Source organism: Prionailurus bengalensis, chromosome B3 (genome assembly GCF_016509475.1).
Source record: "Prionailurus bengalensis isolate Pbe53 chromosome B3, Fcat_Pben_1.1_paternal_pri, whole genome shotgun sequence".
In the NCBI taxonomy this organism is placed as follows: Eukaryota; Metazoa; Chordata; class Mammalia; order Carnivora; family Felidae; genus Prionailurus; species Prionailurus bengalensis.
Window position 1 is genome coordinate 98,715,469 of NC_057355.1, and position 16,084 is coordinate 98,731,552.

At 38.9% G+C, this 16,084-nt stretch overlaps 1 protein-coding gene across 3 annotated transcripts in view; it reads right to left on the reverse strand.

The window, feature by feature from the left end:
• The window catches only part of L2HGDH (L-2-hydroxyglutarate dehydrogenase), a 42,034-nt gene extending 25,951 nt beyond the window's left edge, over positions 1 to 16,083 (reverse strand). The window contains exons 1-4 of one of the 3 annotated variants that reach the window (XM_043556102.1): positions 15,838 to 16,083; positions 11,985 to 12,100; positions 11,104 to 11,255; positions 4,246 to 4,377 (exon numbers count right to left, since the gene is read on the reverse strand). In XM_043556102.1, coding sequence (XP_043412037.1) covers positions 4,246 to 4,377; positions 11,104 to 11,255; positions 11,985 to 12,100; positions 15,838 to 15,977 — 540 coding nt within the window. In that variant the 5' untranslated portion in view covers positions 15,978 to 16,083. The remainder of the gene's footprint in view (positions 1 to 4,245; positions 4,378 to 11,103; positions 11,256 to 11,984; positions 12,101 to 15,837) is intronic. The other 2 variants (XM_043556100.1, XM_043556101.1) reach the window with 2 other exon arrangements.
• Position 16,084: the final 1 nt, after the last annotated feature.

The window sequence follows — 16,084 nt, forward strand, 5'->3', positions numbered from 1 at the left end:
TACTTAATCTCCCTCTTAAAGAGACCTGGTCCAAAAAGAGACCTATTAGAGCTGCCCTGATAAATTTTTTCTTTGTGGAGAGGCTGGAAGAAACAGATATGACCCCATACCATAGAAATCTTGCCCACCAGTCCTGGTAGTAGCATAGGGTTGAAGGACAAGGGAGAAATTCACTCAAGAGACCTTTCTGAAATAACCAGACTGTATTTTCCACTATACGTTGCCACCATGAAATATATCTAGGCACAGATAATTACAATGTGCCATTACATAAAGTGTCAGATAATGCTAATGTGGCATTATATAAAGTAGATCAGTTCTGCAGAGGCCGCAGAGAAAAGCAAGATGTACCTCCTTTACAAGTTACACTCCTTACTTATCTTTCAAGTGAAGGTTCACCTAAAGAATGCTTTCTTAAACTCCTGGATGAAGCTAAAAGCTTTTCTGTACATCGATATAAACCGAGTATCAGTTCTATCAAAATACTTATCACTGTATTAAAATTACATCTTCTGCTACACTGTAACTTTCTTTAGGTTGACCACCATTTCTTCCTTATCTTCTTATCTGTAGTACATACCATAGTATTTGGCATTTAGTAAAGAAGAAAATGTTGGTGGAACTGAATAGAAGAAATGCCAATTCTGAATCAGATCTGGGGGCAGGGGACTCTTTAGAAGCTGTGTGACCTTGGCAAAGTAATTGAATCACTTTATTCATTTTTAAGACAAAAAATACATGTAGATATGTAATTTGATGATCTATGTACACATAGCTCATCTATCTCATTCTGAGACCCGTAAAGATCACATGATTGGGGCATAGCACAATATCCAGACTCATCTTTAACCTTATGATGTGTGAAAAGCTGGTTTCTTTCTTTTTTTTTTTTAGACAGAACTCTTTATTTAAATTTTTTTTAACATTTATTTATTTTTGAGAGACAGAGCGTGAACAGGGGAGAAGCAGAGAGAGAGAGGGAGACACAGAATCTGAAGCAGCCTCCAGGCTCTGAGCTGTCAGCACAGAGCCCAATGCGAGGCTCAAACTCAAGAACCATGAGATCATGACCTGAGTGGAACTCCAACACTTAACTGACTGAGCCATCCAGGAGCCCCAAGAGAACCATGTATTTAAACCCAACTTCAGGGGCGCCTGGGTGGCGCAGTCGGTTAAGCGTCCGACTTCAGCCAGGTCACGATCTCGCGGTCCGTGAGTTCGAGCCCCGCGTCAGGCTCTGGGCTGATGGCTCGGAGCCTGGAGCCTGCTTCCGATTCTGTGTCTCCCTCTCTCTCTGCCCCTCCCCCGTTCATGCTCTGTCTCTCTCTGTCCCAAAATAAATAAACAGTGAAAAAAAAAAAAAATAAACCCAACTTCAACTATACAACTAAAGATAACTTCAGGGGAAAAAAAATCTATTTCTACCTTGTCTTTTTTGCAGAAAAGATTTGAAGCAGCTTGTAAAAATAAACGAGGAACACAAAACAATATATACTAGAGGTGCCTGGGTGGTTCAGTTGGTTGAGCATCCACCCAGCTCTTGATTTCAACTCAGGTCATGATCCCACTGCATCGGGCACCTCAATGGAGCTTGCTTAAGATTCTCTCTCTCCCCCCTGCCCTTCTCCCCCACTCGTGCGTGCTCTCTCTAAAATAAAAACAAAAAAAAACAGGGGCGACTGGGTGGCTCAGTCAGTTAAGTGTCTGACTTTGACTCAGGTCATGATCTCAGGATTTGTGAGTTCAAGCCCCACATCAGGCTCTCTGCTGTCAGCACAGAGCCTGCTTCAGATCCTCTGTGCCCTTCTCTCTCTGCCCCTCCCCCACTTGTTCACTCTCTCTTTCTCAAAAATGGGTAAACATTTAAAAACAATTTTTTAAAAACAATTGACACTAGCATTACATATTGAGCCAGCTAAGTATATGAATTGGAAAGAAAGAATTATTTGCAGACAGCATTACTGTCAATAGAAAATCCAAAAAAGAATAAAATAAACTATAGACAAACTACAAGAATATGTGAATTTAACAACTAAGATGTATGCAAGGTCAAAAATCAATTATATTTTCATACATTTGCAACATACAAGTAGAACATGAACTTTAAGTAACAATACGATTTATGAGAGTATCAAAAACATCAAATACTTAGAAATGAAACTAAGAGATATGAAAGACCTCTGTACTGAAAATTATAACACATTTTTGCAATGAATTAAAGAAGATACAGATAAATAGGTGGATCTACTATGTTGATGGATTGGAAGATTAAATACTGTGAAGATATAAATTGTCTCCAATGGCCCTACAGATTCAATGCCATCTCAATTAAAATCACAAAAGGTTACCTTGTGGAGTTTAGCAAATTAATTCTAAAATGTATATAGAAATACAAAGATCCAAGAACAGCCATGACAATGTTGAAGAACAAAACTAAAGAAATTACTGTACCAGGTATTTCAGCCTACTAAAAAGCTATGGTAATTAAGATATTATGGTAGTGGTAAAACAAGAGACAATGTAACAGAACAGAGTCCAGACATAGAGCCCACACATACAGTCACCAGATATCACAAAGGTAAGACTGCAGTGCAATGCGGAAATAATGGTCTTTTTGATAAACTGTGCTGGGTCATTTGGGTATCCATATGGAAAAAAAAATGTATCTTGACCTCTACCTTCATACAATGGACTATTAATAGTACAGCAAGGAAACTTATAACTACAGTTATAAACTTATAACTAAGTTCAGTCAAAAATGAGCACATACTACATGATTCCACTTAAATACAATTCAAACCTGTGATGTAAAAAGCGAGGATAGTGTTTACTCTTAAGAGAAAGGTAGTGATAGAGGGGGCTTGAGGAGAATACCACGGGGCTGGTGATGTTCTGCTGTTTATGAAAGTTCACCAAGCTGTACATTTATGATTGTTATATGTTATGATTAAATGAAAAAAAGTCCAAAAAATCAAGGCAGAGAGGAAATGAGAGTAGAAAGATATAAGGAAATGAAGAAGGACGTTAAGACATAAAAATAAAAACGTATGCTTAAGGACCTAAATATCTGGCAGGAGTGGGGCACAAGTGTGTCTCTCAGCTTCCTGGCAGTCAAGACATACACAACAACACAATCAATGAAATGATTCAGTGTTTGTAAGATAAAAACAAGCCAACTGTGCTCAGAAAGAACACAATTATTCTTAGAAATGAAGTTCGAGGAAAATTTCTCTTGAGGGTTTTCAGAGAGAGAGATGTTGGGTAACAAAATGAACAACCTATGTCCTTGACCCCATCCTAACAGTAGAGGCCACGGTGTCACAATGACCTTCTCCTTAGGCTGATGCCATAAAACCAAAGAACAATTCAAGGAGAGTAATTTGGGATAGAGGAGTAGCATGGGGAGAGACAAACAGTGCAGTGAAGGTGTGCCACTGTGTATGGGAATAAGTGGTCTACCTATCCTTCAGGATACTGCTCATAAATTGTGTTTTTATTTCCCATACACCAAGCTTTTGATAAGCATTGCCCGGCAGTGAGTTCAAAGTCACATTCTCTAGGACCGGTACCTAGAGTCCTGCTATTGTACATGGTCAATAAAATGGAGGGGGCGGGCAGAACAGGAGATAACAGCCATTCGTTTGAACAGTTAGTGGAACTGGGGGTTGGACTGATAGCCTCTGAAAGACTATCAAAGAAAGTCAATATGCAGAGTAACTATTAAAATATTATTCATGTCTCTTTCCTAAAGAAAAGATCTGTTCTCTCCATAGCATGTTCTAAGCAAGATACTCTACAACCTACCCTTCACACTCATGGATAATGTAGCTACCCTCCTCAAAAATTTTCAGTGGCTCCCCATGCCTACTAATTTCAAAGCTATTAGCAGGAATATCAGGCCTTTTACACACACCTAATCCTGCCTTTCTAGTCACATCTATTATCTCTCCCTACATATCCTAGGATTCAACCATACCTCACTGTTCAATGCTTTCCCAATATGCCATATGGTCTCAGACCTCCTCTTGCCTTTGTTTATGTTCTTCAGATTTGGTATTTTCTCACAAAGAAAGAAGAAATCAGGTGTTCAGTTTATGGCAAGCCCTCTTGTGTCTGTCACCTCACTGTCACAGAAGCAGTAATTCATGCCTCCTATAAATTCACCCTCAGCCTCCATGTCACAGTACTGAGCCCTAAACAAAAATGTCCCCGTGAGCATGTACATAGAGTTAGTGAATCACTTACCCTACAATATGGCTCCTTCTTTTTTATATCCTCCTGTTGGATTAGCCTTAAGCCCTGGACACCATTCTGCTGGCCTCTCTCATATAAGGCCTGAAGTCTGGGAATTTCTTCTTGTTCAACAGCTACTATAAGCTTCAAAAAAAAAAACCAAAAAAAACAAAAAAAAACAAAAAAGATAAAGAATATGGATAGAGTTAAACATATAGCTTTTATTAGCTATAAAAGATAAAGTCAACAGAAAACCATACATTATTGCATGATTCAAATTCAGTTGATTTTTATCTACTTCTCTCTTTCTTCATGACCTCAATTTCCTCCTCCACTGAAAAACGTTATCTTAAGAAAACTGCATTAAAACAAATTTTCCCCAAAAGTTAGATGTAGCCTCAATCTCCCCTTCTGCTATCATGGTTGCTACATGAATCTTGGCCACAGCAACTGTCATCAATATCACTCCCTCAATCCCAAAGATGAGAAGCACAGGTGGCTTTGTCTTTACAATTAAAATACAAAAACAAAAACAAAAAACAGAACAAACAGAAAAACAGAATGACCTTCTTTTTTATAAGAGAATGTAAAATACCCATATATCAGAAAGACAGTAGTATTCAGTATAATGGATATCACTAACAGAAAAACAATTCACTTTATTTCCTAGAATAAAGTATATTATAAAATATTTACTAATGCATTCTACTGCAGAGGGGAAAAAAACAGCAAATTAATCAACTTTACTTAGGATTCTTTTTCATTTTATTTCTAGGCAAAGTATCTTTTTGAAGTAGTTTCTTCCTTAATTAACAGCTACTAGAAGAGAAAAGCAGAGATGCATATTCACAGGTACGTTAAGATTCACAAATTGCTATTTCACAGCAAGAAGTCACCAGAATTTCATGAGATTATACTTTTAATCAAGGCATAAAGGTTATTTAAATCAACAAATAATTAACCTCAAAAATAAAAGTGGAATCAAAGGACACTATCAAGAAAGAGAAAAGACAACCCATAGAATGACTGAAAATATTCACAAATTACATAGCTGTATGGCAACAAATTAGATAATCCAAATGAAATGGAAACGTTCATAGAAAAACACAAACTTCTAAAACTAACTCAGGAAGAAAAAGAATCTGAATACACCTGTAACAAGTAAAGAGATTGAATTAGTAACTTTAAAACTTCCCATAAAGAAAAGCTCAGGCCCAAGGGCTTTACACATGAATGATACCCTATGTTTAAAGAAAAATTAATACCAATTCTGCATAAACTCTTTCAAAAAACAGGAGAGGAGGGGCGCCTGGGTGGCTCAGTCAGTTAAGCTTCCGACTTCAGCTCAGGTCATGATCTCACAGCCCATGAGTTCAGCGTCGGCCTGGAGCTTACTTCAGATTCTGGGTCTCCTACTCTCTGCCCCTCCCCTGCTTACACTCTGTCTCCCCCCCCCCCCCAAAAAAAAAACCAACAAAACACAGAAGAGGAGGGAATACGTCCTAATTCTATGAGGCCAGTATTAGCCAGATACCCAAACCAAACACAGATATCAAAAGAAAATAAAACTGCAGACCAGTGACCCATATAATATTGATGCAAAAATCCTGAACACAACAATAGTAAACTGAGTGAGGTAACATAAAAAAACAAGGGGCGCCTGGGTGGCGCAGTCGGTTAAGCGTCCGACTTCAGCCAGGTCACGATCTCGCGGTCCGGGAGTTCGAGCCCCGCGTCAGGCTCTGGGCTGATGGCTCGGAGCCTGGAGCCTGTTTCCGATTCTGTGTCTCCCTCTCTCTCTGCCCCTCCCCTGTTCATGCTCTGTCTCTCTCTGTCCCAAAAATAAATAAACGTTGAAAAAAAAATTAAAAAAAAAAACAAAAAACTATACACTGTGACCAAGTGGGATTTATTACAGGAGGTAAGATCAATTTAACATCCAAAAGTCAATTAATGTAATATACCATATTAACAGAATATAAAAACAACATGATTGCCTCAACAAAAGTGGAAAAGATGAGACAGAAAATCCACACCATTCCATGATAAAAAAAACAAAACAACACTTAACAAACTTGGGGCACCTGGGTGGCTCAGTTGGTAAAGTATGCGACTCTTGTTCCCAGGGTTGTGGGTTTGAGCTCCATGTTGGGTGTAGAGACTACTTAATAAAAATCTTAGGGGCGCCTGGGTGGCTCAGTCGGTTAAGCGGCCGACTTTGGCTCAGGTCATGATCTCGCGGTCAGTAAGTTCAAGCCCTGCGTCGGGCTCTGTGCTGACAGCTCAGAGCCTGAAGCCTGTTTCAGATTCTGTGTCTCCCTCTCTCTGACCCTCCCCCGTTCATGCTCTGTCTCTCTCTGTCTCAAAAATAAACGTTAAAAAAAATTTTTTTTAAATAAAAATCTTAAACAACAAAACAAAACAAAACTATCAATAAAAAAGAACTCCCTCAATCTTATAAGGGGCATTTGCAGAAAACCTACAGCTAGCATCATACTTAATAGTGAAAGATTGAATGCTTTCTCTCTAATCAGCAACAATACAAGGATGTCCATTTTCACTACTTCTATTCAACACTGTATTTGTGATCCTACCTGGGGAAATTAGGCAAGAAAAAAAAAAAAAAAAAAAAATATATATATATATATATATATATATAAGGTATCCAAACTGAAAAAGAAGTAAAATTATCTTATTTGCAGATGGCATGATCCTGCATATAGAAAATCCTAAGGAATCCAGACACAAAGAAACTATAATGAGTTTAGCAAGGCTTCAAGAAAAAAGAACAATATATAAAAAATCATATTCTATACATTAGCAATGAATAATTCAAAATGAAATTAAGAAAACATTTCTCCTCACAAAAGCATCAAAAAGAATAAAATACTAAGGAATAAATTTTGCAAAAAAAATGCAAGACCTGTACACTGAAAAATACAAAACATTGTTGAAAGAAATTAAAGAAGATCTAAAAAAAAAACTGGGAAGACATTCCCATGCTCATGGTTTGCAAGATTTAATATTGTTAAGATGGCAATACTCCCCAAATTGATCTATAGATTCAACACAATCTCTATCAAAATTCTAGTTGCTTTTTTGGAGAAACTGACTAACCCTAAAACTCATATGGAAATGCAGAGGACCCAGAAGAGTCAAAATAATCCTGAAAAAAGGACAAAGTTAGAGGACTCACACTTCCTGATTTCAAAATATAATCAAGAGCCACAATAATGAAGATACTACGGTATTGGCATAAAGATCGATGTACATCAATGAAATAGAATTGAGAATCCTAAATATACCATCTTACATTTATGCTCAACTAACTTTTGATAAAGGTGTCAAAACAATCTTTTGATTGTTAGAATCAACAGAAAGAACGGTCTTTTCAATAAATGGTACTGAGACAACTGCGTAGCTACATGCAAAAGAATGAATTTGAGCCCCTTCCTCACACTATGTGCCAAAATCAATTTAAAGTGATCATATACTGTAAGTATAGGTACAGGGCTGGGGTAAGGGGCTCTGCTTCTGGTGGCAGAGTCTGGGGAAGGAGCAGGAGGCCAGCTGTGAAGGTGGTAAGCTCCTGAAATAGCCAAAGAAGCAGGCCAAGGAAATGAACTAGGAAGATAAGGCATTCAAGCAGAAACAAAAAGAGAAGAAACTCAGGGGGCTAAAAGTGAAGGCTGTGGGAAACAATCTTCTGGCCACAGTTGGAATTAAGAAATCTGGCAAAAAATAAGTTGTTCCTTGTGCCTGAGGCCTGAGGCAGTGGTGATCTTTAATTCCATTCTTGTTTAAACATTTGGATTACCTGCCATAGTATCTGTTGCCACCTACAGCTAGAATAAAGTGTCATCTTGGACCCTGATGTATGTTTAAGAATACATTTTTGTAAAAATAAAAAATCCTGGGGCGCCTGGGTGTCTCAGTCGGTTAAGCAGCCGATTTCGGCTCAGGTCATGATCTCGCGGTTTGTGAGTTCGAGCTCTGCGTCGGGCTCTGTGATGACAGCTCAGAGCCTGGAGCCTGCTTCGGATTCTGTGTCTGGCTCTCTCTCTCTGTCCCTCCCCTGTTCATGCTCTGTCTCCTCTGTCTCAAAAATGAATAAAACATTAAAAAAATATTAAAAAAAAATAAAAAATAAAAAATCTTACAGTGGCTCATCTTCTCTAAAGAGAACTAAAGTTCTTCTCACTCAGCCATTCCTACCTTAGCTCTGAAGTCAGAGTAAACCCAGCCCAGGATCTTGCCAAAGTTTGTTCTTCAATCTTTGATCTACCTCAAATTCTGTCCCACCTGGAGTTAAATCAACTCAGTTGGGGGGAAAAAGTGATCATAGATCTAAATGTCAAAGCTAAGGATATAATAAAACTCTTAGAAACGTAGGATAATTTTTCATGATCTAAGGGTAGGCAATGATTTCTTAGATATGACACAAAAAGCATAAGCAACAAAAGAAAAAAGGTAACTGGACTTCATCAAAATTAAAAGCTTCTGTGCTTCAAAGTATATCATCAAGAAAGTAAAAAAAAAACAAACTACAGAAAAGGAAAAAATACTTAGTAACAGTTAAAGTATTACCATTACTATTATTATTACCATTACTATTATTACTATTTTATTTTATACATAAAAACATTTCAGTATTTTAGTAAATATCATATAGCTGATAAGGGACTGTATCAAGAATATATAAAGAACACATATAGCTCAAGAATAAAGACAAATAACTCAATTTTTAAATGGGCAAAAGATCTGAATAGACATTTCTCCAAAGAAGATAACTGAATGGCCAATAAGCATGTTGAAAAGATGTTCAACACCATTAATTACTAGGGAAATGCAAATCAAAACCATATTGACATACCACTTCACACCTACTAGGATGGCTAAAAGACACAATAACAGGTGTTGGCAAGGATGTGGAGATACGGAAATCCTCATTACTGATGGCAATTTAAAATAGTGTGGAACTTTGGGGCATGTGAGTGGCTCAATCGGTTAAGTGTCTGACTTCAGCTCTGGTCATGATCTTGTGGTTCACGAGTTTGAGCCCCACATCAGGCTCTGTGCTGACAGCTCAGCACCTGGAGTCTGCCTCAGATTCTGTGTCTCCTTCTCTCTCTGCCTCTCCCCAGCTCGTACTCTGTCTCTCCCCGACTTATACTCTCTGTCTCTCAAAATAAATAAAAATAATTTTTAAAAATGTTTAAAAATAAAATAAAATAGTGCGGAACTTTAAAAAAAAGTTTGGCAGTTCCTCGACATGTTAAACTTGGAGTTACCATATGACCTGAGAATTTCACTCCTAGGTATGTATCTGAGAGAAATGAAAATACAGGTCTGTACAGCCAACAGGCACATGAAAAGATGCTCAACGTCACTCCTCATCAGGGAAATACAAATCAAAACCACACTGAAATACTACCTCACGTTGGTCAGAGTGGCTAAAATGAACAAACCAGGAGACTATAGATGCTGGCAAGGATGTGGAGAAACGGGAACCCTCTTGCACTGTTAGTGGGAATGCAAACTGGTACAGCTGCTCTGGAAGACAGTGTGGAGGTTCCTCAAAAAATTAAAAATAGACCTACCCTATGACCCAGCAATAGCACTGCTAGGAATTTACCCAAAGGATACAAGAGTGCTGATGCATAGGGGCACTTGTACCCCAATGTTTATAGCAGCACTTTCAACAATAGCCAAATTATGGAAAGAGCCTAAATGTCCATCAACTGATGAACGGATTAAGAAGTTGTGGTTTATATATACAATGGAATACTACTTGGCACTGAGAAAGAATGAAATCTGCCCTTTTGTAGCAACGTGGATGGAACTGGAGAGTGTTATGCTAAGTGAAATAAGTCAGGCAGAGAAAAGACAGATACCATATGTTTTCACTCATAGGTGGATCCTGAGAAACTTCACAGAAGACCAGGGGGGAGGTGAAGGGGGACAAAAAAAAAAGTCACAGAGAGGGAAGGAGGCAAACCATAAGAGCCTCTTAAATACTGAGAACAAACGGAGGGTTGATGGGGGGTTGGGGGAGAGGGGAAAGTGGGTGATGGGCATTCAGGAGTGCACCTGTTGAGATGAGCACTGGGTGTTGTACGGAAACCAATTTGACAATAAATTATATATTAAAAAAATACAGGTCCATACAAAAAAAGTTTACATAAATGTCCATAGCAGCATTATACATAATAGTCTAATAGCAGTGTTCATAATAGTCAAATATGGGAACAACCTAAATGTCTGTCAACTGATAAATAGGCAAATAAAATTTGATATAGCTGCGCAATGGATTATAAAAAGGAATAAAGTACTGATTCACGCCATAAGATAAATGAAGCTTGAGAACATTATGCTAAGTAAAAGAAGCCAGTCACAAAAGACAACATATTGTAGGATTCTATTTATAGGAAACTTCCAGAATAGGCAAATCCACAGAGACAGAAAGTATATTAGTGGTTGCCAGGAGCCGGGGAAAGGTAGGAATAGGAAGTGAGAGGTATAGGCAATGACTGTTAATGCATAAAGGTTTCTTTTTGAGGTAATGTACATGTTCTAAAATCAGACAGTGGTGACAGCTGCATGATTTTATGAATATACTAAAAACCAAATTGAACACTTCAATAAAAGGGTGAATTGTATGGCATACTGTATATAAATTATATGTCAATAAAACTGTTATTTTTTAAATTACGTGGAGTTAGTCATACCACTTTTTCTAAAGTTATTTTCTAACATTAGACTTTGAAAATTACATAAAGAGAGAAAAGCCATTTTTTTTTAATTCAACATTAAACATTGCTAAGAAAATGCTAGTTATAAGTAAGTCAAGGCTGTAGTAAAATGCCTTACCTTACCACATTGCTTGTAGGAAATTCCTTTTTGCTTACAATACTCATAGATGAGGGCTGCACCTTGTACACATAATTTAGCTTTTAGAGATTCAGGTTTATAATAAATTCCACTATGTATGACACCACTGTTATGTCCAGTCTGGTGAATAGCTAACAGACGAGAGAAACAGGATAAGAGAAACCATACAAAGTATTCAAAAGCTACAAAGTGGAGGAACAAACAAAGTTGAAGTTAGTAGAGACCACATTATTGAAAATTCTGCCTGAGTTTGTTCTTATAGGCAGGACACTGGTAACTTCTTCTAGTAGCCATCCCTGGTGTCCATGCCACATCCCCTCAGGCCATCTTTCACTTCAGTTACAACTTTGATGCACAAACCCACTCCTCACTACTAGCAAACTTTGGTACACAAACCCAACTCTCCCTGCTGGCAAACCCACTATAGCTCTGGGTATTCCGCCCCACGGCCTTTTCTAATGTGACAGGAGGGGAGAGGGAGAAGATTACAACTCAATGTCCCCAGGGGCAATCCTCAGCCAGTAGAAACACTAGCTGATGGAAAAATGAGCACAATCCTTGGAAATGTTTATGTTGCTCCTCAGAGGTCCCAGAGGAATCAAGCTCACAATTGCAACCTTGATTATGTACCCTCCTGTGGCTTTTCTTCCTTTCAGGCTTACTCTCCACACTCCTCACTTCTGCCTCCTAAACAACATCTCAAATAAATCACCTCTACTCAAGTTCTGGTCCCAGGCTCTGCTTTATGAAGAACCCAAACTAAGGTACTAATAATGACATTCAACATGAAAGATGCAGAACTGAAATAATGAGCAGGTATTCAGGTTAAGCCCAAAGAGCAACACTGGTAATATACATACCCAAATCTTTCTCCTTTTCCAGAACACCAATGGAAAGTGCTGGATGTCGCAGGATGAGTGCTCTGGCAGAGGCAAGGCCCACAATTCCGCCACCAATAACGACTACATCAAATGAGCTTTAAGAGAAAGTCACCTTTAAAATATTTTACTTTACATGTTTACAGTAGATCTCATCAAATTTCGTGTGCATAATTTTCATCAAACTATTAATCATTACAATCTAATTATCATTACAAACTATTATCATTACAATCAAATATTTATTGGGCTTCATGACATTGTCTTCTTAAAGGAAAAAGCCTTTAAGAATTACATACATTGCTGGGTCAGTAATATAAGCTGCCACACCCAGCAGGCAGGGTAACTAGTTCCCAAGCCTCTCTCAATCTCACCCTCCACAGCACTCTGCCTGGGCAGTGTTTACTCTGTGTTAAGCATCACACTCTTCTCTACCAACTATTCATTTAAAACTCAAGTGCAGTATTCTTGAGGATAAACCAACACATTAGGTCTTTAAGACTTAGGTCCTTCAAGACACTCAAGTCTTCAGTGTGCAAGAACTTTTTTCTACTGAGAAGGAAACAGCCAGTGAGAATTTCAAACCTTAGGGAAATAACTGATCCAGAAATAGGCTTACAGCCACAATTTTAGCCATGATAAATCCGGATTATACAACCATTTCAAAGATTAGGAAGGGCATGTATAGTTTATCTAATTCAGTAATGAGAAGCCGAAAAAGATTACCTTTAGCACCTACCTCATGCCCAACATATCTACTTTTGTAAGCATATGGCTAATCTTGCTTTTTCTATATCCCATCTATTTCACCTCCTCCTGCATTAAATTATTTTGATGCAAATCCTAAACAGCATGTGTAAATATTTCAATATGTTATTTCTAAAAGGCGTCTTTAAAACATGCACACAATACCAGTATTCTAATTTTTAAAAATTTACAATAAATGTATTATATCATCAAATATTCACCATAAAACTTTTAGAAGAAAACAAAGGAAAAAACCTTTGGGATCTAGGGCTAAGTGAAGAGAAGACACCAAAGCATGATCCATATAAGGAAAACTGATAAACTGGACTTCATCAAAATTAAAAATTTTGTTCTGCAAAACATTTTGTTAAGGGGGTAAGAAGACAACCAACAAGTTGGTTGCAAGCCACATATCTGACAAAAGACTCATATCTAGAATATATAAAGAACTCCCACATAAGCCATTTTGAAAATGCGCAAAAGAACAAATTTCATCAAAGAGGATAGATCTACAGATGGAAAATAAGCACATGAAAAGATGTTCACTACCATTAATGACTAGGGAAATGCAAATTAAAACTACAATAAGATGTCACTACACTCCTCTTAGAATGGCTAAAATTTAAAAAGTGGTAACACCAAATGCTGGTGAGAATGAGGAGGAACTGGATCACTCACACACTGCCGGTAGGAATGTGAAATAGTACAGCCACCCTGGAAAAAGAGTATAGCAGTTTCTTAAAAAACTAAACATTTATCTTTGCCATTGTATAACACACTCCACTCAAGTCAGATAATTGGTTTAGGCCTTGACGTTGGCACAACCTCCTTTGTTCTGTTCTCACTCGTACATAGGAAAAACAGATCTTTGGGCTTATATCTTACCCAATTTGGGCCACATCATTGATCTCCCACTCTTCCTCAGGCCATTCTTTGGAGTGTTGAAGATCTCCCACTTAAAGGATATAATGGTCTCTTTTTGAGTCCCAAACATGGACTCCACTCATCTCAAGTCTTTCTGTAAGGGAAATTCTAATATTCAGAACCTGGATCCCAGGTGCATGACTTCATGTTTTATGAACCTCTGGTGTACTCTTCTTTTATAAATCAATACTCAGTATTTCTCAATGGATATTCCTTTTATGGCCCTCTATTAAAAGCCATGCCTACAATGAAAATAAAAAACTAAGCATATGTTGGGGGACCTGGGTGGCTCAGTTGGTTGAGCACCGACTTCGGCTCAGGTCACTATCTCGCGGTCCGTGAGTTCGAGCCCCGCATCGGTCCCCTGTGCTGACAGCTCAGAGCCCGGAGCCTGTTTCAGATTCTGTGTCTCCCTCTCTGTGACCCTCCCCCGTTCATGCTCTGTCTCTCTCTGTCTCAAAAATAAATAAACGTTAAAAAAAAAAAAACTAAGCATGTGCTAACTAAATATGTCTTAGCAACTACACCCTTGGGCATTTATCTCAGAAAAATAAAAACTGATGTTCATACAAAAACCTGTATATAAATGTCACAGCAGCTGTACTCATAAGAGCCCCAAATTATAAACAGTTCAGATGTCCTTCAACTGGTGAATGGTTAAACAAACTGTAATACAACCATATGATGAAATATTACTCAACAACTAAAAGGAAACTGCTGTCAATATAGGCAACACCGTGGATGAATCTCCAAGACGTTATGCTGTGTGAAAAAAGCCAATCTCAAAAGGTTATATACTGTGTAATTCTACTTATAAAACATTCTCAAAATGACAAAATTTTACAGCTAGAGACTAGATTAGTGATTGCCAAGGGTTAGGAAGGGTGAAGAGATGGTATGTGAATATAAAGGGATTGGTAACATAAGAGATATCTTTGTGGTGTATTTTGTGATGACAGTTACACAAAGCAGCATGATTAAATTGCATAGAAACACACACACAAATGAGTGCATCTAAAAACTGATGAAATCTGAACACGGTCTGTGTCATACCAATGTCAATTTCCTAGTTTTGATATTGTACTATAGTTAGGGAAGACGCTATCATTGGGGTAAACTGGCTGAAGGTTACCTAAAATCTGCATTTTTGCAATTTCCTGTGGGTCTAGAATTATTTCAAAATAAAAAGCATACACAAAACCCTCACTAACTCTACCTTGTTTCCTTAAGAAAAGCATTCCCAAAATAACTGTCTACATACCCCCACTATGAATCACAAATCCTATACCACTCTAATCCTCCAAATTAACACACAGCAGCCAGTCAACTTTTGAAACCTCAACATTCAAGTACTCCCTCTTCTTAAAAGCCCTCTAAATCTCCCAATTCCTTTAGAATAAAGTTCAATGTGTAGTTAAAATCAAATCAAGTCTCTGCTGTTGATGTAGCCTGTCTCCAGTATCATGCCACACCATCTCTATTCCACTAAGCTCCAGCCACATTCAATTTGCCCACCTTCTACTTCTCAAAATATCCAAGAGCTTTCCAGCTTTAATGCCTTAGCATAAGCCATTTCCTTCACACAGAGCAGAGAAAGACCGTGGTTTCTAATGTGACCTCCAAACTTCAAATCACAGGACACTTACTTGTGCAGGTTTTGACTAGTAACTGAACTGCTTCTCACAGGGCAATTCTATGCAGTGTTTGCCAGGAACTGACTGATTTAAGAATGGTTTCAAATCATCCAAGCAACATCAGGGATGCCAGCTAATAAACAGTTTCTTTGATTGCTTAGTGTGATAGGTCCTTTAACCCTTAAAACGACCACCTACGGGAGAGACTAGGCTCCTACTCACAACTGAGCCTTTAAGAAGCTTAAGTAACCCACCCAAGAATTGAAAGGGAAGTGGAGGGTAGTACTGAAAACCAGAACTGCTCTAGAGCTCCACTCAACACCGCCTTATTCTTTTCATCCGTCACACAAACACAACCAGTGAATCCTACAGGTAACTCCTGGGATCCGAGGTTGCAGCCAGGGCTCCACAGGACCCCACCTTCACTCACGCCCGGGGCAGGGAAGTAGAGTAGGGGCAGAGGTCCAGCAAGAGGCACCTCCGAGAGAAGCGGTCGCACAGGCGGCGAGGGCAGGCCAGCGGCTACTCACCGGGTGCTAGCTGGGCGGCCACCTTGGCACAGCGGCCAGGACCTCCCCGGCGCCGGCCGGCCTGCGGAGGAGAACCCCCCGGGGAAACCTCCGAGGGCCGGGCCGCAGGCACCGCGGATATAGCGCAGTGCGGGGACCATCGCCTGCGCCCCTCCCCCGTCCTCCCTCAGCCCCCAGAGGTGGTCCCTCGAGCGGGACGCTGCTGGGCTCTCGGCGCTGTCTAATCCCGCCTCCCACTCAGGGGCCA